Genomic DNA, 27,398 nt, shown 5'->3' on the forward strand with positions numbered 1-27,398 from the left:
GAATATTTTTTTAGAAAAAAATATATGATTGTAGGAAAGAGGAAAAGAATGGTTGTCAAATAAACAAATAAATGTTTTTGCTGTTAAATGCCGATCATTGTCCGGATGCCTGCTTTCGATGGGAAGTGGCTGCGGAGTGGGATTTTAAGGATGGTTTGTACGACGGATGGGAGCTGGGACTGATGTTGACGGTTAACGGGCAGGAGACGTCGGCGAAGGGCTTTGTTGTGGCCAGTTACAGCAGTGTACCGACGCCGTCGTACAATATTGAGACCGGTAAGCACAGAAAACTGTGCTGAATTTAAATGTTATGCATTCGCTGCCAGGAATTTTATTTGTATGGTGGATAATAAGAGTTTTGTTACACCTGCTTTGCAGAGATCTAGAAGCTCGTCATTAAGTTTCGCCGACGTACAAAGAATTCTTAAAAATACTGACCACAGAATACAGATCATATACCGGTATTTTGTACGATGATATCGTAGAACAGTGGCACAATAAGTTGTTGCAGCAGCTAATGAAGTCTTTCCGCGGTTGCCATGCGCAGTGATAACATACTTTGCTTGATAAAAATAATACACTTTTTTTACAATATAAATTCTTTTGATTATCCAGTCTACGTAACTGTTGAGAACGGTAGCCTATTCAAGTGGAGACTGTAGTCGCCGTTTTTGCACACCGAAAATGTCAGAATTTGATTGCGATTTTATCGGCACAAAATTCGGGAGCGATAAAAGCGGTCAAAGGCACTTGTATCGTGATACTTATTAAAGGTTAAACTAGTTATTCATGAAGGTTTCCTTATTTCACAAACGAATTTCCATATTCCTTTTTTAAAATTTACAACAGACTCAGCAGCCAGTGCGACTTGTTAGGTACTACATACATCGTGCCATTTATCAAAGATGTAACTGTGCGTAATAATGATAATTGTTTTAGGAAATGTGTCAGTATGTTATGGTGAGTGCCGACAGTGATAAAGTCCCGGTATTTAGACAAACAAATGGGGAGTGACGTTTTCCACGTGGTGAAACAAAATGTAAGTTACACATTACCGCGATTGCTCCGCTGGCGACAGCTTCCTGGTGAATCACGGCTACTTCGACAGCAACCCGGCAAGTCTCGGCCGTCCGCTCGCCCAGCGCGACCTTTGCGGCTGAGCGCAGCCAGGGCAGTATTTCCTTCTGGTGCTACAGCCACGGCCAGTTCCCGGCCACCAACAACCTGGGCGTGGTCGTCATATGGACGCCGTCCTGCACAACGTGGAAGCGGCGTTCCATCGAGACCACGCTCTTCATCGAGGTCATACCCGGCCGCTGGAATTACGTCCACCAGACCGCAATCATCCCCAAGGGTGACCACTACGCCGTGGTCTTCACCACGCAGATGCACGGTGCGAAGCCTTCATGTTATCGATGAAACCCTTATCTTGAAAAGCTAGTGAAAAAAATCTAAGAAACATTCGTTATGCATCATGGCACACCAGCAACGCCAACCGTCAATGGATGCAGGGTTTGTGTCTGAAATTCGGAATAAGACCTTCAAGGTGAGTAAATAATATTAATTGTTTGTGGGTTGGGCGTGTGAAGAATGTGGCCTGTGTCGCTGGAATCTGGAATTCGAAGGAACATTCGCTGCGCGCGATTTCGTGATTCGTCTGGATGCGTTCCATCTGGCGGAGATTGGACCGGTGGTGGGTTGTCTCGAGTGGACGACACCGCGATCGCCTGTTTCTGTTACGACAACGGGACCGGTCACTCTTCTCACGATGCCCACGACGCTCTCCGTTGTGTGGCATAAGCTGATTGAACTTTCTCGACTTGGTATTCGCGGCAGTAATTTTCCCATGTAGTCGGCGTATTGGACTTTTTCAGCTACTATTCCGACGACATTGTCTATTTTAATTTTGTGTAAATGGTGCTTAATTACATTCATGTAATTAAGCACCAGGTGGCACCAGGTGCAGTTCACCGTCAACAGTAACAGTTTCAATGAGATAGGGTCATGGTCAATTAGCATACAGCGTATATGCACCGGGTGGTAGGGCGAATGATTGGCCCTACCATGATGCGAATGACGAATCAGCATGGATCCACTTTCGTATGTAACAAATTTGCAGGGATCTGCTTTTATGTAACGAGACGTGGTGGAGTTTGGTTCTAGTTTGAATTTGTCGTCAGTATGGAATCGCAGGGTCGAATCGCTATCGACGAAATCGTTTGGATTGGTGACGAAAACGGTTAGTACTCAGAGGCGCTGTATAGTCTACATGTACGAAGAGAAGCAGTGCTGATAGAATACGTAGCACTTTCAATTTTTGTGTTTGCTTAATAATAAAGTAGAAACGGAAGCGAAACAGCCACTGATAGAAGTTAGAAATCTTTAGAATAAAACTGGACGATTTCCGGCAGCTGATAGATTATTAATAACGCTACGACTGGACATCGTTACTGCATCGTTACTGCGTTTTCCAGCGTTACTGGAAAAACGTTACTGCATTTTAAAACGTCAACTTATGTGACATTACTACATAATTATGTTTGTGTCGGTTATCGCGATGCGGCAGTTACCTTCAAAATTCTAACAAAAAAGTCTGTCTTGGCGTCTCGCTGAGTCGCTGGCACTTGCAGCTGCTCGCACTCTGCAGTCTTTTCGTCCAAATTCCTTCGAATTGGGAGCTTTTGCCTTATACTGTGTAGTTTTGTTTCCCACAATTTATCAATCACGCATTTTTTGTTTTGCTCCTTTCTACCTTTCATATGCACTGTGCGGTACAGGACCTGAGGAGCCAGCACAGCACATTCTGTATCGGAGGATCGATGTTTTTTGTTTATAGTTTATTCCCATGTTAGGAGACTACAGAGAACAGCATCTGTCTTCTATCGCTGTTCAAAGCATTTAATCGCGTTCTTGTACAAGAGCCCCCAACACCCTGGTCCCTGCCGACCACCCCCGTCACCACGACTCCGTCCACTCTGCCCACCTGCTCCACGCAATCCCCAGACGTGCTCCTTCGCGGAGAGTCTTTGAGGATGGACCGCGGAGACCACGTGCCCCTTTCAATGGCAGCGTGTCAACACCGTCACAGCCGCACCGCAGGACAACATTGCACAGCCCGATACCCGTGGTAAACCTGATCTCTGTGATACTCTGAGATTGTCACTGCTTGGCAGATGATAATCCAGCTGTTGCAGGGTGGTTCTTGTTCGCGCAAGGCAGCGAGGTGACCACGGGGGATCGCGACGCACTTTGTATCCAGTTAGCTTACACTCCGTGCACGGACGGTTCTGCGCTTCTACGTGTACGCCACGGCGGCGGCCGGCGATGGAATCTACGTTAACCTGAATTTCGCCGACGGTGAGCAGGTGACGATTTCGCGACAGATCCTGGGCTCTGCTACCTTCAACAGATGGGCACAACACAGCGTGCTAAACGAGACACGCAACCGGGAATTCAGCGTACGTTGACTCGAATAGGTCTTGATCTGAAATGAATTGACCTGCCAAAATAGGGTGAATTGAACGAGAAAGTAACGCATACTGTTATTTATTGTGAGATACGAGTAGATTTTGATTTGTTTTACAAATACGCCAGACAAATTTTGTTCAATAAGTCTCTGCATATATCAGCAAGTTGTTATTTAGGCGGGAGTTTTTTAAACAGTTTTCTCGTAAGTAAGCAGAATGATTATCGCCTTCATTTTGGAAAAAGAACTGCACTTCTATTATGATTTTACGCATATGTGAAATTTGGAAAAATTGTAGAGAGGAATTGGGAAACACGAAAATACAACTGTTGTTTTATTTGTCTGTTTATTTCCATTTTTGAAATATATGGCGTAGCATTGTAGGAAAAGCGTAGAGGGGTGGTTGAGTAAGAGAATGGCAAAATTCTATTCAGAGTGGTTGAATGTTTCGCCATGTACGAAATTAATAAATTTCTGCATTCCTTTATTACAAAATTTTTGCTGTGTTCTTCTTCCATCAGTTGGTTTGTTTTGCAGATTGTGATCGGAGCCGGTGTGATTATTAATATATTATGCAACTAATTTAAACAGTAAATATAATAAAGGTAATTATGTAAAGTGACGGCTTTCAATAATTCAGCAATATCGAACATTTAGCGAATTAAAGAAGAAAAAAATGATAATCGAAGAAACCTTAAACTGCAATTCGTACTTGTATCTGTAAGTTGTAGTTCATTCTTTATTTTACTAATATTTGATGCTGTAATTACCGGCATTACACTACGTATTCGTCAGCACGCATGAGATTTCGCCACGTAATCATCGTAGGCAACAACCGAGATTGCTTTTTGCAGCTGGCTTTGTACTGCGGCGCCAACAACTGCATAATCTGCGGTCTGGACGAGATCCAGCTGGAGAACGAGGCCGACCTGGAGATACTGCCCTTCCCCGGCAGCGGCAGCACCCCCGGGGGCACCCTGCCCACCAGCCAGCCCCTCCCCTCCGAGCCCCTCCCGGCAGTGACCTGTGACTTCGAGGACGGCTACTGCAAGGGCTGGCTGAACATCGGCGACATCCTGTGGGAGCACACCAACGACTCCGCCCCCTTGATCAGCGCCGGCGCCTACCAGGGCTCCGGCTTCGTCTACAGCACCCTCAGTTTCGGGGGGCGGGAGTACGCCGCCAAACTGCGCACGGAGGAGATCAACGCGCTGACGGACGAACTGACCTACGGGAAGGTGACCTTTTGGGTCAATCACGCCAACGCGGTCAGCCACTACCGCTTCTCGGTGCATGCCATCTCCTCGGTGCTGGAGCACGATGAGATCGCCTTCGCGGATCCGGCCACGGATACCAACCGCTGGATTCAGCAGGAGGCGTATTTCTGCTTGAACGGACCCGGGCATTTGGTGTTCCGCGCGGAGCACTCCGACGTGCTGACCAGTATCGGCTTGGATGATATCGTGGGAGAGCTTTACCGAGGTGCGAATATTTATTGATTAACTAGTTATTATTCAAAGAAATCATGGTAATTAAGTAACAGTTAATTTATAGTTAGGGTGACACTATAGCCACCCCAAACACCTCCGCTTTTTAAGGCCACCCCTTTCCCGCACCCCGTTAATTATAGGAACCCTTTTTTCATTAATGAATTTCTTTTTTAGACACTCCATGTTTTTTATAGGCACCTCTTAAGTAAGTGAATTTGCGCACAGAATGCTTATACGACGATACATGTACAAAGCTTGTACGAGTACTTTACACGTTAGATGCGGTTACCTCTAAAAATCTCTATCGCCTTCGTCAGCCATACAAAGCAAAAATTAATGGCTACAGGCCCACAGATATAAATTGCCTACTGGTAAGGCGACCACTGTTACCGACGTCGCAAACCTTTTGAAACAAAGCGGAAATTATCGAACGTGGAGGAAGAAACGAACAAATGTTAAATCACGTCTTAAATTAAATTCGCGATAAAGATCCTAACATTTTCGTTGATGTAATTGCTTCCGACGCGGGAAAGATCACGAATATCACGTTAATTAGAGCAGAAACTGGATATAAGAGTGACGGCCGAGTAAGTTGTCGTTGGTATACGGTCAATGTCATCTGATCAGTCGAACAGACCAATTATTGGGTGGAAAGCATAATTTAAATTCATGAATTAGTGTAGTATCAAAATTCTTAAAATATCACGCGTTGCCCTAAATCAGTTAAAAATTAAAAAAAAACAACAGAAATTGGTGCCTATAAAAAACCAAAATATGGTGTCTATATCTCATTACTAGCTGAAAAGTGTGGCTATAAAAAACAGGGTGCGAAAAGGGGTGGCTATATAAAACGGGGGTGAAAGGGGGTGGCTATAGTGATTTCCTTATAGTTAATTAGTATTAACGAAAATAGTTTTTGTAAATTTGATTAGCCGTATACTGCAATAAGGTCAATTCGAGTAATAATATCTCTATTATTGGATATGTTAGGAGCCCGTGTGCTACGATTATCAGTATAGAATACGGACGGTAACAGTGGATTATGGTACAACCAGATCATTAAAAATAGGAGAATTATAGTGGGGCTGTATTCCGTAAATATGTAAAATAAAAATGTTTCTGTAGAAATACGCGTAGCATTTTTATACGTTTATGTGTGTATCGATATCTTTTAATATGGAACCGTTGTTGGTGTTTCTGTACTTTGATACCAATGAAGTAATTGGTCATGGAGGTTAATACTCGTATCTTGAAAGCCACCACCGTGCTTGCGCATAATTTTAACTAAACATTTGTATAATTTTGCAGAACCAGTGGGCAATCCGGTGTGTCCCATGCCGACGGCCGAACCGGTGACCACCAAGGCCAGCACGCGATTCCCGCTGGTGACCTCGAGCCGCACGGTGACTGCTACAGCTGGTCGCCGTTGCCGGGCGCCTCCTGCACTTTCGACACAGGCATTTGCGACGGCTGGGGATCCTTGGGCTTCTACCTACCCTTCGTCTTCGGAAACGGCCCCGTGGAGACCGGCGCCGGAATTCCCGACGACCAACCATGTGAGTACCCTATGAATGATGCAAATAACCAGAATTTAGAAAACTGAAATATGAAAATAAGGAATAACCCGATAAATTAAAGAATGGTTAAGATGAAATTTACCTGATTATTAAAATAAGGAAATATAAAAGGTGACCATTCCGCACACAACCTTTCGCTACCCTTTACTCCGTACACAACCTAAACAATTTTTGCTAAGACAGCTTTAAAGACTATGAAATTAGAAATGCGGTGGCGCTGAATGTAAAAATTAGAAAAATCAGTTACTCAATCAATTAGAAAATTAGTAACGTTGTATTTTGTGTCATCCAGCTTCGGGTTGCGCGATGACCAACTGCACCGTGCGTCCCGCGGTGCCCGACCAGCCCCAGGAACTGATCAGCGAGCTGGACGGCCCGAATGTGCAGGTGGAGGACGGGAAGTTTTTCCACGGACGCGTGACCTTTTGGTACTACTTCAACAACATCCGCGGCGACAACAAGTACCTGCAGGTGTATCTGACCACCATCCTCAGCACCGTAGTCATCTGGAACGTCGATCAGGGCCAGTCCGGGCGCTGGCGGTACGCCGAAGCGCATTTCGAGGCCGACATCGGCTTCCACGTGACCTTTGTCGCCGAGCACAGCCAGTGCGGCACGCCTGTTGCCATTGACTCCGTTTCCACTGAAAAAGATCAGTTGTTGCCTTTTTTTGTGTTTTAATAATTAGCCGGTTTCTTATGAAGCACTTAACTTGGAAAAAATCAGTTGAAATAATAGCGAAGCTGCGCCCAGATACGCAACATTTTCGTTCTATTATTTATTTTACTTGCCGATTTTTAATTTCTTTTATTCGAAACAGCCCCAAATGTGCTGGGTGCCGCGAAAGTTGAGGTACCAAAATTAGCAATTACGAAGCCATAGTACTGTTGTCTGGACTCATGGTGCAGTGGCTTTAGCATAATGATCGGTGTTCTTTGCCAGCTCAGGTAACCGTCAAAATTTGAGAGTGATGGAAATATAGAAAAAAATGTACCGCAACATATTTTTGCAGTTACCGAAACCTTCCCGTTTTTTAATTCCTGCTTGCTAGTTCTTATTGTCTTTCTGTTCGAAAGTGGCCCCAAAAAACTGCTGCATTTAGAGCGTCGCGAAAACGGAAACCTGAAACTTTCTACCATTGGACTACAGTACTGGTGTGGTAGTGCAGTGGCTAATATCATCGTCGGCTAGATTATGGTGTCAGTAACGGTGCAGGCATGAAAATTGGCGGGTTTCTAATTTGAAGTGGTGTAGTCAGAGTTGCAAATGTTTTTATTACTACTTTTTGCGTTCTCAAATAAAACGTATTCAAACAAAAACACAGACAATCAGGTCATCTAGAAAAATTACAAAAGTATGAGAAATAAATTCAAATTATCCACGCACCGAAACTGAATGCGAACCTTTGCGTTCTATGTGTAATTCCTACTTGGAAATTTTTAGTGTGTTTTTATGAGAAAATAACCCCGCATGTGAGTGCCGCGAAAATTAAAACCTTCAAAATATTGGACCATATTATTATTCTCGTAGTGCAGTGGTTAACGTCAAAGCTGACAGCGCTTTCAAATTTAATAATCATGGGATTTTGCGTGTTTATAATTTAAATTTTTATTCGGAGTCATAAATATGTTTATTACTACTTTTTGCGCGATCTCAAGTTAACAGTATTAAAACACAAACGTAGACAATTAGGTGAAGTAAGAAAAACATATCAAATTAGGAAAAATACCGCATTTCGAACCTGATGAATTAAAGTCCCAAAATGATTCTCAAATGATTTAAATTGTACTTTAATACCTGTTTGCTTCTTTTCAATAAGTATTTTTATCCATAGTGAATGACTGAATGGTAATTAATGTTTCATTAATGATCTTATTTTTATCATAGATTTATTGGGCCCCGAGCAGCAGTGTCCGCCGCAGAAGTTCGACCACACGGTGACATGCGACTTCCAGACCGACGAGCCGACCAACTATATCTGCGGATGGGACATTCAGTCCGGCAGCGGCATCACATGGAACTGGATCAACAGTAAGCAACATTCAATTTCCCTTTAATTGATAGTTAAATGCTTAAGTAAATTACATGAAAAATATAAGAACAAACATAAATAATTACTTTAAAAAAAATACGTAATTAAACGGATGAATAAATGTACAACTAAATGTAGATAAATAAACGATTTAATAATTACCTACGCATTTTTGTCTAGATGCCTCCAACTTCTTCTTGGCGACCATCCCCACCAACGCCTCGGCAGCCGCCCCGGCGACGCGCTTAATCAGCATGCACGTCAACCAGTTCCCGCCCAATCCCACCAAACTGACCTTCCGCTACCGCTTCCCGCGCGATGTGCACGGCGGTTACCTGAAGCTGAACGTGAAGATCTTCGAGGAAGAGTACGAAATCTGGCGCGCCACGCCCACTTTACAGTGGCAGACGGCGACGGTGTACCTGTGCTTCGAGCCGGGCTACCAGCTGGTGCTGGAGACCACGGCGCTGGACGTCAGCGTCGACGATTTCGTGCTGGTCGGCGAGACCGCGCTGGTACAGCCGGGCGAGATCGACGGCTACTGTCGCTCGCCGTTGGTGACGTGCGGCTTCGAGGACGGCTTCTGTGGATGGAGAGAGACCAGCTTCCATCGCTATCGCGAAGACGCCGGACAGAATGCCGCGCTCGGAACATGGTAAGGCACTTCAGTATTAATTCTTTCAATTTTTTTGTTTATTTGTTTTTTAAATTTTAATTTTTCTAGGTTTTGTTTTTGTGTGTTTTATCATTTTTTATATTTTAATCTTTTATTTTAATCTAGTGATTCTGTCCGTTTCTTTCCATTTTATTCTCTTATTTTTACTTTTTGTTATACTTATTAAGGCATTTCTACGAAACATGTTATCACGAATTATATCATGAATTATTTACAATAATTTTCAAGAAGCATAATTATTTAGTATTGTAGAAAATTGTTATTATTAATGTTTGCCGATTTTCATAAAGTTTTTTCAATGAAAATATTCCATGGAAATTGTATAAGAGATATTGATCACCGTGTATCTGCGTAGGTATGTTAAGGCAGAATCGGCGGACAGTGAACCGACCACTCCGGTGTTGCGTATATACGACACGATGAAACTGCGCGCCGCCACCCAGTTCACCTTCTATTGCTTCCTGCACGGCGTCAGTTGAGCCTAATCAAGGGCCACAAGGGCTACGATGGGAGCTATGAGCAGGTGTTGTGGACGGCGGAGGAGACCGGTCCGACTGGCTGGCGGATGGCCGAGGTTACCGTGCGCGATGAGAACCCCTTTACCGTAAGTTTCTATCCATAATTATTCCTTAACAGTAGATACTAGGGATTAGTATATTATCACCAGAAACGGGTTCCGCGTTCACGTTTGGTTTGAAACGTAAAACAAATTAAAACATCTTGTGCTGTTCTGCCAAATAAAAAAAAATTCTTGCACCCCGGCCGAATTTTTCCCGGCTTGGCTGCTCGATAATCAATCAATCTACCTCGGTATTTGTTCCCGAAATCGTCGCAGATGAAATCAGGCACTACAGCTACGAAGTGAGCTCTTCGGCATTTGAAGATGAGGTGATTGCACCAACTAACGTTATCAACGGATAAGTTAGTCGGTCAAAATGTTGATGTTTGCAAAAATAGTTTTCAGGAATAATATCATGTTTTAAGCTGCGATGTGGAAGCAGTTCGATCGTATTAGTTCTGCTTTTTTGACCCCAGAACATCGTGCCACTTGTCTACGTTATAATCGTGAACGATAGCCTTCAACAAATCCGTAATTACTGTAGATAGAAACAAATCAGTCTGCATGATCAAACAGCTGCAGGATCAAATTATCCGTGAAAAATCCATAATTTTATAGTAATTTCCTTTACACATAATTCCTACAATTGTAGCGCTTAATCTGAATAATAAATAAGAATATACATGTAATATAAACCCGATGAGCCCCATATAATTGATGCATAAATATGGCTTCATATAGTTCAGTTTCAGTAAGGCAGCATTAATCGATTCGTAATGAGCAACTGACAATATTCCGCCTTGCAGCTGTTCTTCTTGGCGAACTTCCCGGCTGCCGACAGCGCCGTCGGTCTGGACGGTTTCGTCTTAGACAACGAAGCGTCCTTGTCTGGCGAAGTGCCCCCCGACACCTACACCTGCCCCGGCGCCCCGCAGACCACCATTTCGAAGCGGAAAACTGCGGCTGGATGAACGCCCTGTACTACCGCAACTACTTCGAGATCCTCAACACCTCCTTTGGCACCCCACCGGCCGTCATCCTCGGCGCCAAATACGGCTCCAACTACCTCGCTTCCCAGTCCTCCAATTCTATAAACGGCAGCAATAACGTGGCGCGCATCATGAGCCGCCCGATCACCTCGGCCATGCCGTACAACACGCAGGTGACCTTTTGGTACAACATCGCGGCCTATCAGTTGCGCTACTTCCGGCTGATCGTCCGCCAGAACGAGGTGGACGAGATCGTGTGGGAGCGCAGCGGCGGAAGTGCTCCCGGCTGGAAGGAGGCCGTGTTGACGGTGTGCGGGAAGGCCGGCGCGCATTTGATCCTGGAGGTGGCCTTCACCCTGCCGGACAGTGTGGTGGCCGTGGATGACGTCAGGTACCGCGGCGAGAACAATCTGGCGGCCTCCGTGCCCGGCTTGTGCCCCGTGGTCAGCTGTCATTTCGAGGACGGCTTCTGTGGATGGCTGAGTGACATCCGCGCCGCTCCCTTTAACAACAGGTAAGCAATATGGTTCTGATAAAGAAATAAAAATGTTGGGCATAAAATAAAAATGTTGTGCAGTACTAGTTGTTGTATAGCGTATACTGCGTATGTACAATACAGTTGTACGTACTACTCTAGGGACACATGCCGGAAGAAAGTAGGGGTGCAGACTAGGCATCCTTCGTTTTTTTGCGCTATCACTAAATCGAATTATTCTTCGTTGATTTGAGCACTAATAATTGCATTTTGCCGGATTGTGCAGATGGGTCCGCTCAACGAGCCGAATCGATTACCACGACCACCCGAACAACGGCAAATCCGGCCGGTTCCACGTCCAGTCCACCGGCATCCCCAACCAGGCCCTTAGCATAGCGCGCCTGTACACGCCCTGCCTTGCTGTCTCCTCTGACTCCAGCCTGGACTTCTTCGTTCACTTGTATGGACCCTCCATCCAGTACGTCCAACTGAAGTCCCTTTCCAACGCCGCCAACAACGAGACCGTCCTCTGGAGCAGCAGCAGCGTTCAGTCCAACGCCTGGCTGCACCCCACCCTCCCCGTCCCCGCCTCCACCAACGTCGTCTTCATCCTGGAAGCGGCCTTCTCCGACGCCGACTCCACCGTCGCCATCGACCAGATCCGCTTGCTCAACGAAGCGGAAGTGGTCACTTTGGGCGACAACTGTCCCGGCGTGGCGCCGGTGACCCCGGCGACCACCCGCCCCACGCGGCCAACCGTCACCACCCCGGTACCGCCCCTGCCCACCGGGACGTTGAGCTGCTCCTTCAATTCCCATTTCTGCGGGTACGGATATCAAGGTTTCAGGATATCCAACACCAGTGAGGACATAACGACCTCCGTGGGCGGTGGCATGGCGCTGTTCCAACCGAACAGTCAGCAACGTCACGCCAATTTATTGTCGCGTGGGTTCTACGTGCGGGAACGCATGCAGGTGTTCTTCTTCTACTTCGCCCATGCGGATGTGGAAACATTCACGGTGAAGGCGCATTACGTCGTCAATGGACAGATCACCTCGACGGATGTCTTGTTTGAACTGCACGGAAGCGCCGCCCTGGGCGGGATGGCGTTTGGACGCTGGATCCCCGGTCGGGTGACGCTTTGTGTGCCCGGATTCTCGCCGTTGGTACAGCTGGAGTTCAGCGTCACAGCTGGGTAAGTAGCAGACCTGGGCAGTTATGGAATTTGGACTCATAGTTAGAGTTAATAGTTAATCGCAGCTCGCGAGTTAAGTTACGAGTTGAGTTAGCGACAATAACTCGAGTTAACTCGCGTTAAAATAAAAAAAATCGCTTTTCAATAAAAAAATTCTGCACTTTATTAACCATTTTCAACTAATCTCTTATGCGTACTAGTATCACTATTACCAGATTTGAAACACATTTCAGAATTAAAATTTTTCGAGCAAGTGTTTTCAGAACTCGCATCAGTGCAATTAGCTCGTCTGGGACCCAGGGAAGCGCCGGCAACGCTGGACTTTTACACTATGGTGTATTAGTATGGTTCTCTGTACATGGCTGCCAAACATGGCGTTACACGGCTCGGACTGTTTTCCCAATGGACAAGTAGCAGAAACACACAGACAACAAATTCCCTTGTGGTTTTGCTGCAGAACATTGGCGTCCTCCTACCGTTGACCAAAGTTTGTTCTCTAAAAAACTCCCCGTCTGTTCTCTGCACGCTGCTAGAGCCTGGACGTGTTACTGCATTATGTTAATTAAAGCTCAAATGATGTAAAAGACTACAATCACAGTCAGAATGCACTGATTGCACTCGCACTCCACAATACTTACGTAGAAGAAGAGAAGCGTTTTGCTCGGACTGTTTCCCTCTATTGCTGCTGTCACCCGCCTGGATAGTGATGCGTTACCGCAGTACATCTGATTAAATCTGGCGCACTAAAGAAGTGCCGTGTTTAGCTACAGCCTACAACGTAGAAACTCCAGCCAGGTAACGGCAGCAGTACAGGGAGACGGTTCGAGTGTAGTGGTTTTCCCCTTATATTCATCTAGCCAATGCCTTGGGCGGTCGTACTGTTCGTTGGCACGAACAGTTTTGAACATAGATGCTTTTATAATTTCGAAAATTTATGCGATACACGGTTAGAATAATATTCTTTCTGATGATATTTCTGAAACTCAGTTTCATTTTTAACATCAACTGAAATCTGCAGAGTTACGCTAAACTCGAGTTGCGCTATATTATTTTTGAGTTGCGCTAGAGTTAAGTTTTCGTCCTCGCGAGTTAAGCTTCAGAGTTAAGTTATAACTCGTTAACTCGAAAAAAACTCGCGTTAAGTTAAATAGTTAAAATTAACTGCCCAGGTCTGGTAAGTAGAATTATAAATAATAAAAATTGTGAATTTTTGTGCATAAAATATTAAGGAAAATATTTAAAAAATTCAAAACAGTATTAAACAGTATTTATTTATTTAAACAAAACAGTATTTAAAAAATTCAAAACATTTTAAACAGATGAAAATTTATGAAAATTGGTAATAGTAATCAGTTTTACTCAGTATGGACGCTTCACGCAGTGTTTGATCCCTGAATAATTAATCATTCTGCCTCTTCTGTATGCATAAGAAAAAACGAAGTGTAGTGCGTTTGTTTTTATGTGGTAAGCTAATTCTCAGCTGTCGGAAACTTAAAGTCAGGCTCAGGTTGAATCCCTTACACTACGATAATTTGATGCCGGCAAACGGTATTCATATTCAGTATTTTGCGCTTTGACGACCAGGATTCCATCGTACACAGCAGCCACTTATGTTCGCGTCCGTCTGTCTGAATGCTATTAGAATTTAATACAGTAGTAACTTTTTAGAAAGAAATTTTCGGTCAACGTTGTTTTAAGAAAAGAAAATAAAATGGAACGGTTTTTCAAATTTGAATTCGTTATCTCTTTAATAAAAAAATGTAAAGAAAAGACAAGGGAATATCATGCAATAAAATACAAGAAATGTGCATAAAATAAAACGGAAATGTTTTTGAAATTGTGATTCTTGCTGTTTATTCGGAATTTGCTGCAGAGCCGGTTCCTCGTCGGAATTTGCTCTTGACGAGATCATCATCAACCGCGAAACCCAGGCCACCTCCCTTACCCCTCTGAACAGCACCCTGGACTGCGGCCCGATCAATCGACCTAATTCCCTGACCTGCGAAGACATCGCCCCCGGCGCGCCCTTCTGCGGCTGGCAGGCCCCGCCCGGCGTCACCACCCAGGTTCTGCCCGGCACGCACGAGACCGCGCTGGTCGTCCTGGGCGAAGCGCTGTCCGCCGGTCCCGTGCAGGTCGTCAGCGGGGAGATCCCGCCGCATTCCGAACCGACCAACTTCGCCTTCAAGTACATGCTGGTCACCCGCGCCCGCCTGCAGGTGGATCTCCTGGTGGGCGGGGACAACAGTCTGCCCTATCCCTTGGCCCCCACGGAGAACGCCGAACGCTGGAATTCCGCCGTGGTGGAGGTTCCCGCCAGCGATCAGCCCAGCCGAATTGTACGTTCGCATTTTGTGTTATGGTTTCTAAGGTTGTTTTTCCACAACACACAACATCAGTTAGTTTAATATTATTATATATTATCAGTATTTAACAGATTAATAAAGGTATCAGTGAGGCTGCTTACAAAGTGAAATAAACAGCACAACAAACAGCGTTTAAAATCAAACTAATTAGAAGTAAAATGTTATTATTAACATTAAAAAATAAAGCAAAATGTTTGTCTATAATAACTTACTTAGTAAGCGATTGGTGGAATTTGTTTAATTACTGGTGCTTCGAAATTAAGTTTTTAATATACTGCATGCCTTGTATATGTAAGCAGTTTTAGTTTTGACAACTTTAATCTGTTCAGATTGGCGTTTGCTTGTCAAACTATACAGCTGGTTACCTGAATGCATATTGGTGATTAAGTAACGGTTAATTTTTTATTTGATTTTGCCGCCAGTTTACGATTGGCATGTGTTTTGCAGACCTTCCGCGTCAGTGTCCTGGAGGTGCAGAACCGTCAGGAGCCGGGAGTCGTGCCGGCGTTGTTCGCGCTGACGGACACGTGGTACTCGGCTGAAGAAGGTAAGCGACGTGCTAATTTAACGGGGAACAGCACTAAACGCTATGGTTCTGTGCAGGCTTCGTGGCGCAACTGGACAACGTGACCACCACCGTCTCTCCCGTCACCACCGAGCCGACGGCAACATCCGGATCGACGGTGACATCGGTCACCACCGGGCCAACGGGCACCGCTGGGTCCACGACCACATCCGGACCGACGGTAACATCAGTGACATCAGAGTCCCCGACACCAACAACCGGTACGCAACCCTTATTGTCTGTCGCCAGAAAATACAGTTTCTGTTGTTCGTCCTCAATATGCTCGATATTATGGTAAATAATTCTGCAAAATTCCCGAGATCTTTCGAAATTATTTAGTCTCCACAGATTTCGATTGTAATTGTTTTCCTTTTAGTTTTCGGTGAATGTGTGAATGGGGCCTTATGCTCTCGTTACTCGTATTGTCGGTTAATAGTTTGTTTAATTTTTTCAAAAGCTTGTTTTCTTAGTAATTCTTAGTTCTATTTTTTTGCGGCTACAAGCGGCATTGATTTCAGTAATGGCATTTTTGGCTGTTAAACACCTTTCCGAAGATTTATCTTTGGTCAATTTCGTTGTTGCGGTCAATATTTTGCTCTTTGTTCCCATATTGTTCCTTCAACTCTGACGGTCCGTTTTATTTATTTCCTTTTTTTGTGGTTTTTGCAGTTTGTCATTTTATTTTCTGATCATTACTAAATAACTTAAAATGCAATCGATTTTTTTACCGTGCAGTTCCGACGACGAACGCCACCACCCCGCCCATCGTCGTCCGGCCGACGAGCGCACCCCAGGCCTACAGCACGCAGGACATCGTGCTGATCAGCGTGGGCTCGGTGGCCGGCGCCCTGGTGCTGCTGGGCGTGGTCATCGCGCTGCTGCACTTGCGCAGCAAGCGCCGCGAGCGCCAGGGCCGCAGCTACGAGGAGCACGTCGTCACCGAGACGCCGCTGACGGAGATGTCCACGCGCACCTCCACCATGTCCAAACCGCCGGCCTACAGCAGCAAACCCCCAACACCGCCGCCCGCCAGCGGCCAGAGCACGCCGCCGCCCTCGCAGCCGACGGTGGCCGCCTTCCGCACCAAGGGCTTCGACGAGGAGACGCTTTAAACGTTGTTGATACTCTTAAATTAATGTGCTTTTGGAATTTGTATACTGTGATGAATAGACAGTTTTCCTATTTAATTTTTTATATTTATCCCCCGAATTTCTGGATTTTCTAGTCGGTAATTTATTACAAAATCTGTGAAAAACTATTAAAGGTCTATTGTGGCATTGTGCGGTGGCAGTCACATTGAAACTACAAGTACAAATGGCAGGATATCACTTTCCGTCGCAAATGTCAAATCCTTGCCAGCACACGATGGCTTCTAATATAAGTAAGAGGAGTACGGGAAGCGAGAAAAGAATGGACGACCTTTCCACCTAACGATAAGGAAGATTCTGCGACACTGACCTTTTTATACCGTTACCGACCACGACAGCATCGGTAGAGCGACTCTGTATCGATCTCAATCTGCTGCAGTGAAGAATTCGGAGTGGAATCCCTATAATATCCTGGAAGCTCTGGAATCACTGTCTGGAACCCTGAAAAATCCAACGTGGTCATCCGGTCGACGTAGAAGAGACGAATCCGAAATCCGTGGCAGCTCTCCAGATGGATGGTTGCAGAGAAGTAAACACAACGCCAGCGCCAGATGGAAACCGAGGCGAACAACAAGATTTCTGTGCGAGCAAATAGCAATGCTCATGCAAGAAGTGACCTTTAATCACTAGCAATGAGAGTAACACTACACAGATACCAGGTATTCGCTTTACGGTAGTCCGAGAAAACTACAAGTAACAACGAAGATAGGAAAACCGAAAATGTGCGAGTAGCCCAAAATCACTGAAACTCTCGGAGTGTTGTTGACTGAATCATTCCGCTGTACTTACCGTATATAGACTTCGAGATGCGCGCAGGCATCGAGCATACGTAAAACCAACAAAGATGTACTAGTTAGCCATTGGCTGCAACAGCTAAGACAACAACAACATTGGTCAAAGGTAAAGCAGCATCTACCGAAGTAAATGAGCCAGACAAGCATCAGAAAGTGCATGTACAAGTAGGATATAAATTTAATATAGGAAAAGCGACAAAAGCACAAAGAAATCTTTTGAATGCGAAATAGATCAAAATGCATATGTACTCTTTATGTATCCAATATACAGCGGTAAAAAAGCAAAATTTACTTGCTTAGTATCTATAGTTTAGTTAATATTATGCCATCGTTGGAATCGAATCAGTCATCCAGTCTACCCTACAAATTGTACATGTAAATTGTGTTAACTGCTTAATCTGTGGACATTTTTTAATAATTTCCGCCAGCGGAGGCCCGTTGCTGCTCATTGAACTTTATTGTCGAATTAAACGGTATTTCATATACTACGTATATCAAGTAATCAAAGATATGTTGTATCATTTGTATTTCTGTATATCTACCGGTAGATACCACTTATTACAACCACAGTCAGTCGTGTTATGTCCATTCCAGATTTGTATTTTCTGCAAGTTATCATGTGGTGCAACTGCTTTCATATCTTTGCAGTTTTAAATTACCAACGAACTCAAACGAGCCGGCTGCAGCCTGCAAGCAACGCTTGCAAGCAACCCTCCTTGAGAAACCGTAATAGATCGGTTGATTTATTTCTTGCTTTTTCATCAAGCCCAGAGCATCACTCGTACAGCGATCACATTGATTGTTCAAAAGTTACAGTCCATGTTTACAAAATCTGTGCAGTTCAGTATAACCAGATCATAGGTCAACGGTGACAAGCGGTCAAAAGGTCACGACAGCATCATTTACTGAGCAGCAGCTTCAGCGGGAGCAGCTTCCGGTGCGGCTTCAGCAGCCGGGGCCTCGACCGGCGCGGCTTCCTCCGGAGCCGGAGCGGCGGCAACTTCCACACGACCAGATGCAACAGCGCCAGTCACCTTGCGGACAACGTCATCCAACAGCGGCACATTGGCGCCCTGGTAGAGACGGCTGTTGGAGTAGTCGTAGAAAGAAGCGGCCTTGCTGCAGTCCACGTCGAACCACCAGTTGCAGACCAGGGTGATCTGGTTGAACACCTGCAAACACAGACAGGCCATCAGAAGTCCGAATTCAGTCAGCCAATGAGAGCCCGTGATGACGTACAGTCATGTTGGGGCACAGGTACGAGGTCTGGTTGCCGTTGACGTCGCAGCGGTGGAAAACTGCAAGACAGACAGTTGTTGACCAGAGCATTTGTCGTAAAGAATCACGTAGTAGACTTACTCTGGCAGCGGGAAGACGCAGAAGGATCAGCATAGAAACCTGGCTGATGGGTGCTGCTGCAGTCAAAAAATCCCTGCTCGATCACAGCATTGTTGGGGTAATCTTGACCGGCCTGGGCGGTGGCGATCAGGTTGTACTGGTCGGGCACGCTCAGTCTGGATTTTCCACGCAGTTGGTCCAGTGCAGCGAATGCCAGCGGATTCTGGGTCTTCACTGCACGCTTGGCCTGCAAGATGCAAAATTAGGAAATATGAAAATATATTAATCAACATTGTAAGGTGTTCATCAAAACGTCTTCATAAAACCTTTGGCAATAGATTACCTTAAGACTGGCTGCAGATGCCACAGCGACCACGGCAAGAAAAATCAGGACGGATTTCATGGCGATAGTTAAAACGTGACCGTTAATGCCCAGAAAAAAGCTGCAGGTAATTAGGGTGATTGGACCTGAGTGCTGATTATTTCGCCGGATCCGCCGTTCTTTTATATGAGCCAATCTGTACAATGTACCTCGCTTCGAACTTGGCGAGCGCGTTAACTTCCGGAGCTGTGCATAATCGTTATTAGTGTAGAATGAAGGTTAACGGTTTGACTGTAAAACAAAAGTGCCTCAAGTTAATTAGTGCAAAATCACGACGAATGTTGATCTGAAACATTAGGCTTGTACAGCACACCCAGCCATCCTTATTGTATCACTTACGCGGTTTCGTATTACCTGTTTAAATTGCTATAATATCTGTAGCTGTAACTGTAAGTGTAGCGAGTTCGCTTAAGCAACCATAACGACGACGTTCGCTTAAGCAGCAACTACAAAACAGTAATCACACAATTCATAATGACACTTTTATGCCATGAAAAAGCGAAAGAACGAATATCAACATGTTTACTGTCGTTACCGTAAAATCCAGCTGGTAATTAAATTATGACCAATGCTTTGAAATTAGATTACCGGCTTTTGCAACACCTGTGCAGATGATAAATGTCCTGGCCTTGAGCTGCAAATTACAGCTCGGCATCTAATTCTGCAAACTCTTTGCTAATGTTTCCAACTAAAAGTGAGCATGAAGGTAACGTCATTCTTTGCATTGCAGAGGAGCCGCCGCACCATTACCCTTAAATATCAAGATACGTTCTATTTGAACTCTTAAAATAAATTATAAAATGTTAAATATCGCTTCAAGGGAAATTTGCCGGAACGTAACTCTATAACACATTCGTGAGCATTTCAGAGAATTTACGCTTTCCCCGCTCCTAACGTTAACAACTTTTTTGCGTTGCTTTATGGATTTCTATGAAACGACGAAGCCGTGACAATCGTTGCTCTTGGTTTGGTGATTATTTTAGCTTGTGTTTTAAGCGCGCTTCAGTTCGCGATGACTCTACAGCGGTCTGGACAATGTTGTCTGGACAACCTGGACAACGCCCGCGTGATTCCGCATATAGCACTGAAACCAGCCCGACACCTTCCGGCTTTACCACCACGGAACCTCCGGGTGCTCTCTCTGCTTAAGTCGCCTTCCAGGCTTCAGCCGATCGTAGCGCTTCACTGTAAATACCGTAAACAAATGTAATCGTCGAAGTGTTGTAACGAGCTGAAACTGTGTTGTGACATGTCAGAGTTATAGCGGTGGCCTTTGTCTGTTGCAAGTAAATAATTTTTTTCCCAAGTTATTGTTATGTAAAATTCAGTTCACCTTCAAGTGTAATTTAAGCCGGTAAAAATGGTTTGGAAAAAACTGCATGCTGTCAGTGTCCGTAATTTTTTTGTGGTTTTGCAGTTCTGTTACCGCGTCAATGATCGCAGTTCCATCGGCGTTCGCTGTGACCATCGCCAATATTCACCATACAAACGAAATTCCTGGCAGCGAATGCGTACTATTAATTGTAAAATTCAACACAATTTCCTGTGCTTACCGGTCTCAGTGTGCGACGGCGCCGGTATACTGCTGTCATGGGCCACCACAAAGCCCTTCGCCGACACCTCCTGCGTCAGCCCCAGCTCCCATCCATCGCACAAACCATGTTTAAAATCCCACTCCGCAGCCACTTCCCATTTGAAGCAGTCATACGGACAATGATCTGCATTTAACAGCACAAATATTTTTTATTTATCTGAAACCATTCTTTTCTTCTTTCGTACATATATTTTTTTTAAAAACATTATTCCATTTAATGTTCTATCATCTAATCCAAGAATAGTTCTACTTACTATTTTCAATTTTTTTGGAAAAAATCCACAACAAAAGTGACCTTAACGGTCATATTTTTATATATTTGAAAAGTATTCCATTGTCATTTTTCCTACTTTATTTTCAAAAATTCTCCATTTTCTGTTTATTTCATATGCTGAAGATGTGTTTTTGAATTCGCTATGTTTTGCAAAAAACCATTTAAAACCAATAGTGTCCTCAATGGTGAGGAACTCGTCCGGTGCCTGATAGGTGAATTAGCAATTAGCAACACCCGGAGGACGACCATCTGTTGTCCAGTGCTGCAGAAGGTGACGGTAACCGGCAGCCCACTGCTCGTGGACGGTTGGGGGGACGGTGTACACGGGGTTCTCGGCGTCCAGGTATCAGCAGAGTTTTGTTACCCCTGCTATGCAAGGTGGTCTAAAAGCTCGTCATTAGGTTCTGCCGACATGACAGAAATTTTTAAAACTGATGGCTGCTGATCATAATGTTATACCGGTATTTTGCATGATGATATCGTAGAGTAGTGGCACAATAAGTTTGCACAGCATTTTAATATAGTGTTTCCGCGTTGTGCCATGCGCAGTAATAGCATGTTTTGCTTGATAAAAAAATGAAATATTTTTTGATAAAAAAATGAAATATTTTTTTTACTCGTACAACACAAATTCTTTTTTGATCATCCGGTCTTCGTAACTGTTGAGAACGGTAACCTATTCAAGCGCAGTCCCCGTGTTTGCATCCCGAAAATGTCAGAATGTGACTGCGATTTTATCGGCATAAAATTCATGAGCGATGAATGCGGCAAAAGGTGCTTGTATCGTGATACTTATTAAAGGTTAAAGAAGTTGTTCCTTATTTCACAAACGAATTTCCATATTTTTCTTTTTTAAAAAAATACAGGCGACTCGCCTGTCAGTCTTGTTATATACTACATCGTGCCATTCCTCTACGATGTAACTGTGGATAATAATGGTAGAGGTCAATTACATTTGGGCAACCGATGCGCGTCGGGTAACGGAGTAACGCGTAAAAAACCATCCATGACTTAGCGAAAAAATTATCGTCCAGTCGTAAGTCGAGTACGCTTCCGCGCCAAGAAAGAAATTGAACACCGAAGTGGAACTGAAAAACTCATTTTTAATGCTGTAATGTGGTAAATGCGGTATTACGTCAAAAAAGTTAATTATGAGTTTTGGAATGTGACTCTGGGTCGTTGCATTTACTTTTGGTCCAAACACACACAAATTTTGTTGATCTGTGCAGGAGAGTTACGAGTTACTCGTGGTTTGGGTAATGGTTGCGCTTCGACGTCGAAGCGCAACGCTTACGCGGACAAGTAAGCTGAAAACCCATCCCAGATTTTGTGACTGCGAATCAGAATGTTTGCTTGTTTACGCGCTGTTACGTCATATTTTTTACGCGTTTCCCCGTTACCCGACGCGCAACGCTTACCCAAATGTAATTGACCTCCACCAATGATCATTCATCAGCATGTTGTGGTCAGTGCCAACAGTAATAAAGTGACAGTATTTAGACAACCGATGGGGAGTGACGTTTCGCACGTGTTGAAACGAAATGTAAAGTTCACATTACTGCCATTTGCTCCGCAGGCGACATCTTCCTGGTGAACCACTGCTTCTTCGACAGCGACCCGGCGGCCATTGGTGGTTCTGGCCACGTCGATCGGCCGTCCGCTCGCCCGTCGTGACCTTTGGGCTGAGCACAGCCAGGGCCGCATCTCCTTCTGGTACAACAGCCACGGCCAGTCCCGGCCACAACAACCGGGGAGTGATCGTCATATGGACGCCGCCGTGCACAACGTGGAGGCGGCCATCGAGATCCCGCTCCTCATCCAGGTCATTCCCGGCCGCTGGAACTACGTCCACCAGACCGCCATCATCCCCAAGGGCGTCCACTACGCCGTGGTCTTCACCACGCAGACACGCTGCGAATTCTTTTTATGACTGTCGATGAAATCCTTATGGAGAAAAGCTCGTTAAGAAAAACCAAGAAACATTCGTTATCCATTATTTGGCACATCGACAACGTCAGTTATCCGTCAATAGATGCAGGGTTTGTGTCTGAATGAGCCCTTCCAAGTGGGTGAATGAAATTGAATTTCCGTGGGGTGGACGCGTGAAGAATGCATGTGTCCCGCATGTAGCTGGAATTCGAAGGAATATTCGCCGCGCGTGATTTCGTTACTGGTTTGGATGCGTTCCCTCTGGCGGAGATCGGACCCGTGGTGAGTTGTCTGGAATTAACGACACCGCGACCGCCTGTTTCCGTTACCACGACGGGACCGGCCACCCTCCTTACGGTGCCCACGACGCTACCAGATTATTATCGCTCCTTAAAAAAGGCCTACGATATACGGTGCGATATACGGTAGGCTCCTAAACGTCACAACGGAGTACCCTTACCGGACCGTCATACGATAAGTGTGACGGTAAGTGATGATCCTATCGTTATTCTGGTGTGGGCGTACCGTTGCTTTTTGCGAAGTAGCAACCGCCACCTTTGGCATGTACTTGGATATCAGTTCCGCTCGATCCAATGAATTCTTGAATTCTGATTGGTTGTTCGTATCTCTTTATGCTTTTTGCTGATTAAAAAACTGCATGCAGCAAGAAAAAAGGGAAAGTTTTTTATCTCTTTTGGATATTTTTGAGGTTTTTTGCAGTTTACTGTAAGTGTAGTCACGTTCTTTTGTTACTGGAAATGGAGGCTCCGACACCACCAACGTCTGAAGCAGGCCTTGATATTCCTAATGTTCGAGTGCTAAAATGTCGATTTAACGCCACTTCTGATCTCGTTCTCCTGGACCTCGTCAAGCATTACAATCCCTATGTCGCGGACAATAAAAGTGCTGCTTGGAAAGATATCGTGAGAGCTTTGAATGACACTAAGGTAAGAATCAACCGTTGTTACCAACAATGATGTGTTTATAAAAAGTGTAAGTAATTTCCGTGCTTCTGTGATTACTCAACCACGACTGTATTTCTTAGATTTTTGTGAAACCTGTGACGGAAAGAGCTGCTAAGGATCGGCTTGCAAATTTGGTCACCTGGTTCAAAGCAAAAGATTTGCGAAATAAAAGCCGCAGTGGTACCGAGGAGCAATATGGACGCATGGAAATCTTCCTCACCGAGATATGTGAACTTATAAAGGGATCCGAGGATGCGGAGGCGGAAAAGAAACGCGCAGCTACTCAAGCACAGAAAGAGCGCCAAGAAATCTCCAACATTATGAAAACTGCTGGCGAACACGGCCGCAAAATTCCAAACGATGAGGAAGACCACCTGAATTTGGCAACATGTACGTGTGAAAGACCATAAAAGCGTTAATTTTAAAATTAAAACGGAAAATTAACTTCTCTTAATAATTTTATTATTTACTTCCATTTTATTAGTTAAGGCGAAGCACAACAATTATAATTTATTTATGCATAACACATGCGCTGCAGCAGTTAAATTAATGCATTTCAAAAGTTTAAAATTCTAGTAATTTAAGTGAGACTTGTTTACATTTTCTGTCAATAATAAATTAGTTTTTTTTTTGTAAATTTAATAGCAGCGGCTTCTTCGCGGGATTTAAACAAGGAGGAATGGATGCAGGAGACGGGCTGTGGCGAGCAAGATTGGGTCGAAGAACTGAAGACTCGAGAGGTCCTAAAACATTCGGCAAAGCGTATGAAAATTTCCCCGCGAAAATTTAAGTTTGTTGGATGTCCCAAAAAACCGCTGGAGAAAAAGCTCCGCACGTCGCGCTCAAATGCGGCAAAAGCCCAGAATGTTGATGTTGAAGAGAAGTGGCTCGACAACTTTAAGGAGTCAGACAATAAGCGCCTGGAGTTCGAAAAATCAAAAGCCGCTGAAGAAATGGCCGCTAAAATGAAACTGGCCGAAGATGCTAAAGAAGTGCGCTTAAAGGAACTAGAAGTGGAGAAATTACGTCTTCAGGTCGACCTGAAAAAAATTGAAAACGAAAAAAATCAGGAAAAATATTATGGCTTGTAGATTTTTTTAATCTCGCAAATACTCTTCGAGAAATGGTGGTTCTAAATTAAAATACTGGCTAGCCTGATTTGGATACAAACAGTTTCTGCAGTTCGTCAGTAACACAGCAATTCTGAAAATCTTATTAACAGGTTTCTCAAATATCTTCATCTGCTTTTTAAAATCAACAAAGGCAAATTCTTTGACGACTTCCTTGAAGCCCCACTCAACAGATTCCCTTACTGTCGACATAGCCTCGTTGATAGCTTCTTTCAGGGGATTACTGGCTGCCTCTACTTGGGAAAATGGATTAATTAACAGATCTTTGCGGCCGTAACCAGAATCTCCGTAGATGTAAAACTTCTGCTGAAAATTAGCCTGCTTGTCTCTGAACTGCTGTAGGAAATTACTTTCTGCAAAGAGTCGGCTGTCGTGCATCGATCCTTCTTTACCACCATAAAGGTTACCAATCATTCCTACAAAAAGCACAAGATATTATAATATCAGTGAATTAATTCCGAATTTAGCCAAAAATTTTATAGCTCAGATATTCACTAAACAATGCATACGTGCATAAAAAAATATAGCATAAATGTTAATTTTTATTTACCGTTTGGAAAGAGAACAGACTGCCACTTGGTGCAGTGAAATCTTTTGTGACCGCTGTACATAATCCGCTGATATCTTTTAGGCCGACATATTTCTCGTGCAGTTCCATCTATAAATCCAATCACACCAGGATAAACACCGCCTTTCGCTGTGATGGCGCGCGAAAATTCGTCGAAGTCTCCTTCCATTAACCAGCGCTGCTCAAGGTCACGAAGTAAATGAGACCAGTGTGCGTCTATTGTTTCCAGAGTGTGATAAAAAATTCTCATCAAAGATCCATGAGAGCGACCAAAGATGGCTCGCAGATCACACCATCGATTTGGGTACGACATCCGTCGTAATACGATACACAGCGCTTCCGTTCCTGTACACCTATCCCGTTCCGAAGTTCGAACTGATTCCGGAATACGCAGGGCAACTCGCAGCCTATCAATATCATCTTTTCTAACTCGAAACATTCTCCAGCAGTCAACATCAGAAAAGCGATCAAGATCAAATGCCTGCTCAGCCCACACTTCCTGAGTTTCACGATATCGAGCCGCATCCTGTCTTTTTTTTCAGGAGTCTCAAGGCCGTAAACCGTTTTTTATCTATTCTACCAGTTCTCAGTAGATTCGCAATTATAAACCACCGCATTCTAGCTATCGAAAAATTCCGTAAAATAAAACGCTAGTGTTGAAAACTGACTTCGTTTTTTGCAAACATAAAATGGATTAATGAGTGTATAATTATTCACCGTACACCGTGTTATCCCGGCTGCGATCACACAGGTTGTGCGCCGGTGCGCTTCCGGTGCGGTCGGCATCGACCGTATATCGCTACCGTCTACCGGGCCTGTAGGGCGATAATAATCTGGTACCGTTGTGTTGCGTACGCTGATTGAAGTTTTCCTACTTGGTATTCGCGACAGTAATTTTTCCTGTTTAGTCGGCATGTTGGACTTTTCCATTATTCCGGCTAAATTGTCCACTTTAATTTTGTATAAATGGTGCTTAATTACATACATGCCAATTGAGCCAGGCGCATTCCACCGGCAACAGCTAGTAACGGTTTCAGTGAGGTAGGGGTCATGGTCGATCCGAGTAGGCTATGTACCTGGTGTTACGTAGCATGGATCCACTTTCGTTTGTACCGAATTAGCAGGGATCTACTTTTATACAACGAGACATTTTGGTTCTGGTTTGAATTCGTTGCCAGTATGGAATCGCATAATCGAATCACAGTCGACGAAATCGTTTGGAATGGTGACAAAAACGTTTAGTACTCGTAGTCGCTGTATAATCTCATAAACGAATAAAAGCAGTGCTGTTATAATACGTAATACTTTGAATTTTTTCGGTTACAAGGAAAAGAGTTACTGTACTGTATTTTCACGAGTTTAAAGAAACGAAAATTAAAAATATAATATCTTCCCTAAACATAATATTCACGGAATCACGTGAGGTACGTACATACATACGGTATGTCACGTATGTGTGTGTCGGTTATCGCGATGCGGCAGTTACCTTCAAAATTTTAACAAAAAAGCCGGCGTCCAGCTGAGTCGCTGCAGCTGCTCGCGCACTGCAAATTAACGGGATCTGCATACCCTGCGGCAAACACAATTTGTCTTTTCGTGCAGATTTCTTCCTACTAAGAGCTTTTACTTGATAGTTTTGTCTCCCACAATTTATGAATCACGTTTTCTTTTGTTTAGCTCCTTTCTGCCTTTCATATGCACTGTGCGGTACATGATCACTGTGTACCGCACAGTCATATGCACTGTGCGGAACCAGCATATCACATTGTGCATCGAAGGATGGATGGGTCAGTTTTTCCAGTGTTAGCATCTACAGAGAACAGCATCTACCTTCTCTCGTTATTCAAAGCATTTGAGCGCGTTCTTGTACAAAAGCGCCCAACACT

The 27,398-nt window shown here is 44.4% G+C and overlaps 6 protein-coding genes across 7 annotated transcripts; 4 read left to right on the plus strand and 2 right to left on the minus strand.

Moving 5' to 3' along the window:
• The first annotated feature begins 71 nt into the window (after nt 1-71).
• On the plus strand, nt 72-7,456 carry LOC129595211 (uncharacterized). Its single transcript, XM_055492140.1, has 7 exons — nt 72-276; nt 1,109-1,393; nt 1,590-1,693; nt 3,264-3,458; nt 4,321-4,948; nt 6,265-6,512; nt 6,826-7,456. Exons 1-7 carry the CDS (start codon nt 72-74, stop codon nt 6,841-6,843), a joined length of 1,683 nt encoding a protein of 560 aa, XP_055348115.1. The 3' UTR covers nt 6,844-7,456.
• Nucleotides 7,457-7,947: 491 nt separating this feature from the next.
• On the plus strand, nt 7,948-9,720 carry LOC129595212 (uncharacterized). The gene is made up of 4 exons (XM_055492141.1): nt 7,948-7,951; nt 8,421-8,564; nt 8,746-9,220; nt 9,597-9,720. The coding sequence occupies exons 1-4, from the start codon at nt 7,948-7,950 to the stop codon at nt 9,718-9,720; spliced, it is 747 nt and encodes a 248-aa protein (XP_055348116.1).
• Nucleotides 9,721-10,725: 1,005 nt separating this feature from the next.
• LOC129595179 (uncharacterized) lies at nt 10,726-16,504 on the plus strand. The gene is made up of 6 exons (XM_055492102.1): nt 10,726-11,303; nt 11,551-12,459; nt 14,333-14,798; nt 15,273-15,372; nt 15,429-15,611; nt 16,126-16,504. The coding sequence occupies exons 1-6, from the start codon at nt 10,768-10,770 to the stop codon at nt 16,500-16,502; spliced, it is 2,571 nt and encodes an 856-aa protein (XP_055348077.1). The 5' UTR covers nt 10,726-10,767; the 3' UTR covers nt 16,503-16,504.
• Nucleotides 16,505-18,059: 1,555 nt separating this feature from the next.
• Nucleotides 18,060-19,563, minus strand: LOC129595234 (uncharacterized). 2 transcript variants are annotated; one of them, XM_055492167.1, is made up of 5 exons: nt 19,407-19,563; nt 19,014-19,283; nt 18,692-18,917; nt 18,572-18,630; nt 18,060-18,504 (listed from the first exon to the last, which is right to left on the minus strand). In XM_055492167.1, exons 2-5 carry the CDS (start codon nt 19,071-19,073, stop codon nt 18,235-18,237), a joined length of 615 nt encoding a protein of 204 aa, XP_055348142.1. In that variant the 5' UTR covers nt 19,074-19,283; nt 19,407-19,563; the 3' UTR covers nt 18,060-18,234. The 2 variants fall into 2 exon arrangements, with proteins under 2 accessions (XP_055348142.1, XP_055348143.1); XM_055492168.1 differs by having other exon boundaries at nt 19,392-19,526.
• A 1,530-nt stretch (nt 19,564-21,093) lies between these two features.
• Nucleotides 21,094-24,966, plus strand: LOC129595223 (citron Rho-interacting kinase-like). The gene is made up of 4 exons (XM_055492151.1): nt 21,094-21,263; nt 22,497-23,796; nt 23,895-24,204; nt 24,460-24,966. The coding sequence occupies exons 2-4, from the start codon at nt 23,608-23,610 to the stop codon at nt 24,903-24,905; spliced, it is 945 nt and encodes a 314-aa protein (XP_055348126.1). The 5' UTR covers nt 21,094-21,263; nt 22,497-23,607; the 3' UTR covers nt 24,906-24,966.
• On the minus strand, nt 24,795-26,564 carry LOC129595213 (uncharacterized). The gene is made up of 3 exons (XM_055492142.1): nt 26,502-26,564; nt 25,495-26,038; nt 24,795-25,360 (listed from the first exon to the last, which is right to left on the minus strand). The coding sequence occupies exons 1-3, from the start codon at nt 26,562-26,564 to the stop codon at nt 24,912-24,914; spliced, it is 1,056 nt and encodes a 351-aa protein (XP_055348117.1). The 3' UTR covers nt 24,795-24,911.
• Between the last annotated feature and the right edge of the window lie 834 nt (nt 26,565-27,398).

This window comes from Paramacrobiotus metropolitanus, unplaced genomic scaffold (assembly GCF_019649055.1).
Source record: "Paramacrobiotus metropolitanus isolate TYO unplaced genomic scaffold, Prichtersi_v1.0 Parri_scaffold0000075, whole genome shotgun sequence".
Lineage (NCBI taxonomy): Eukaryota > Metazoa > Tardigrada > Eutardigrada > Parachela > Macrobiotidae > Paramacrobiotus > Paramacrobiotus metropolitanus.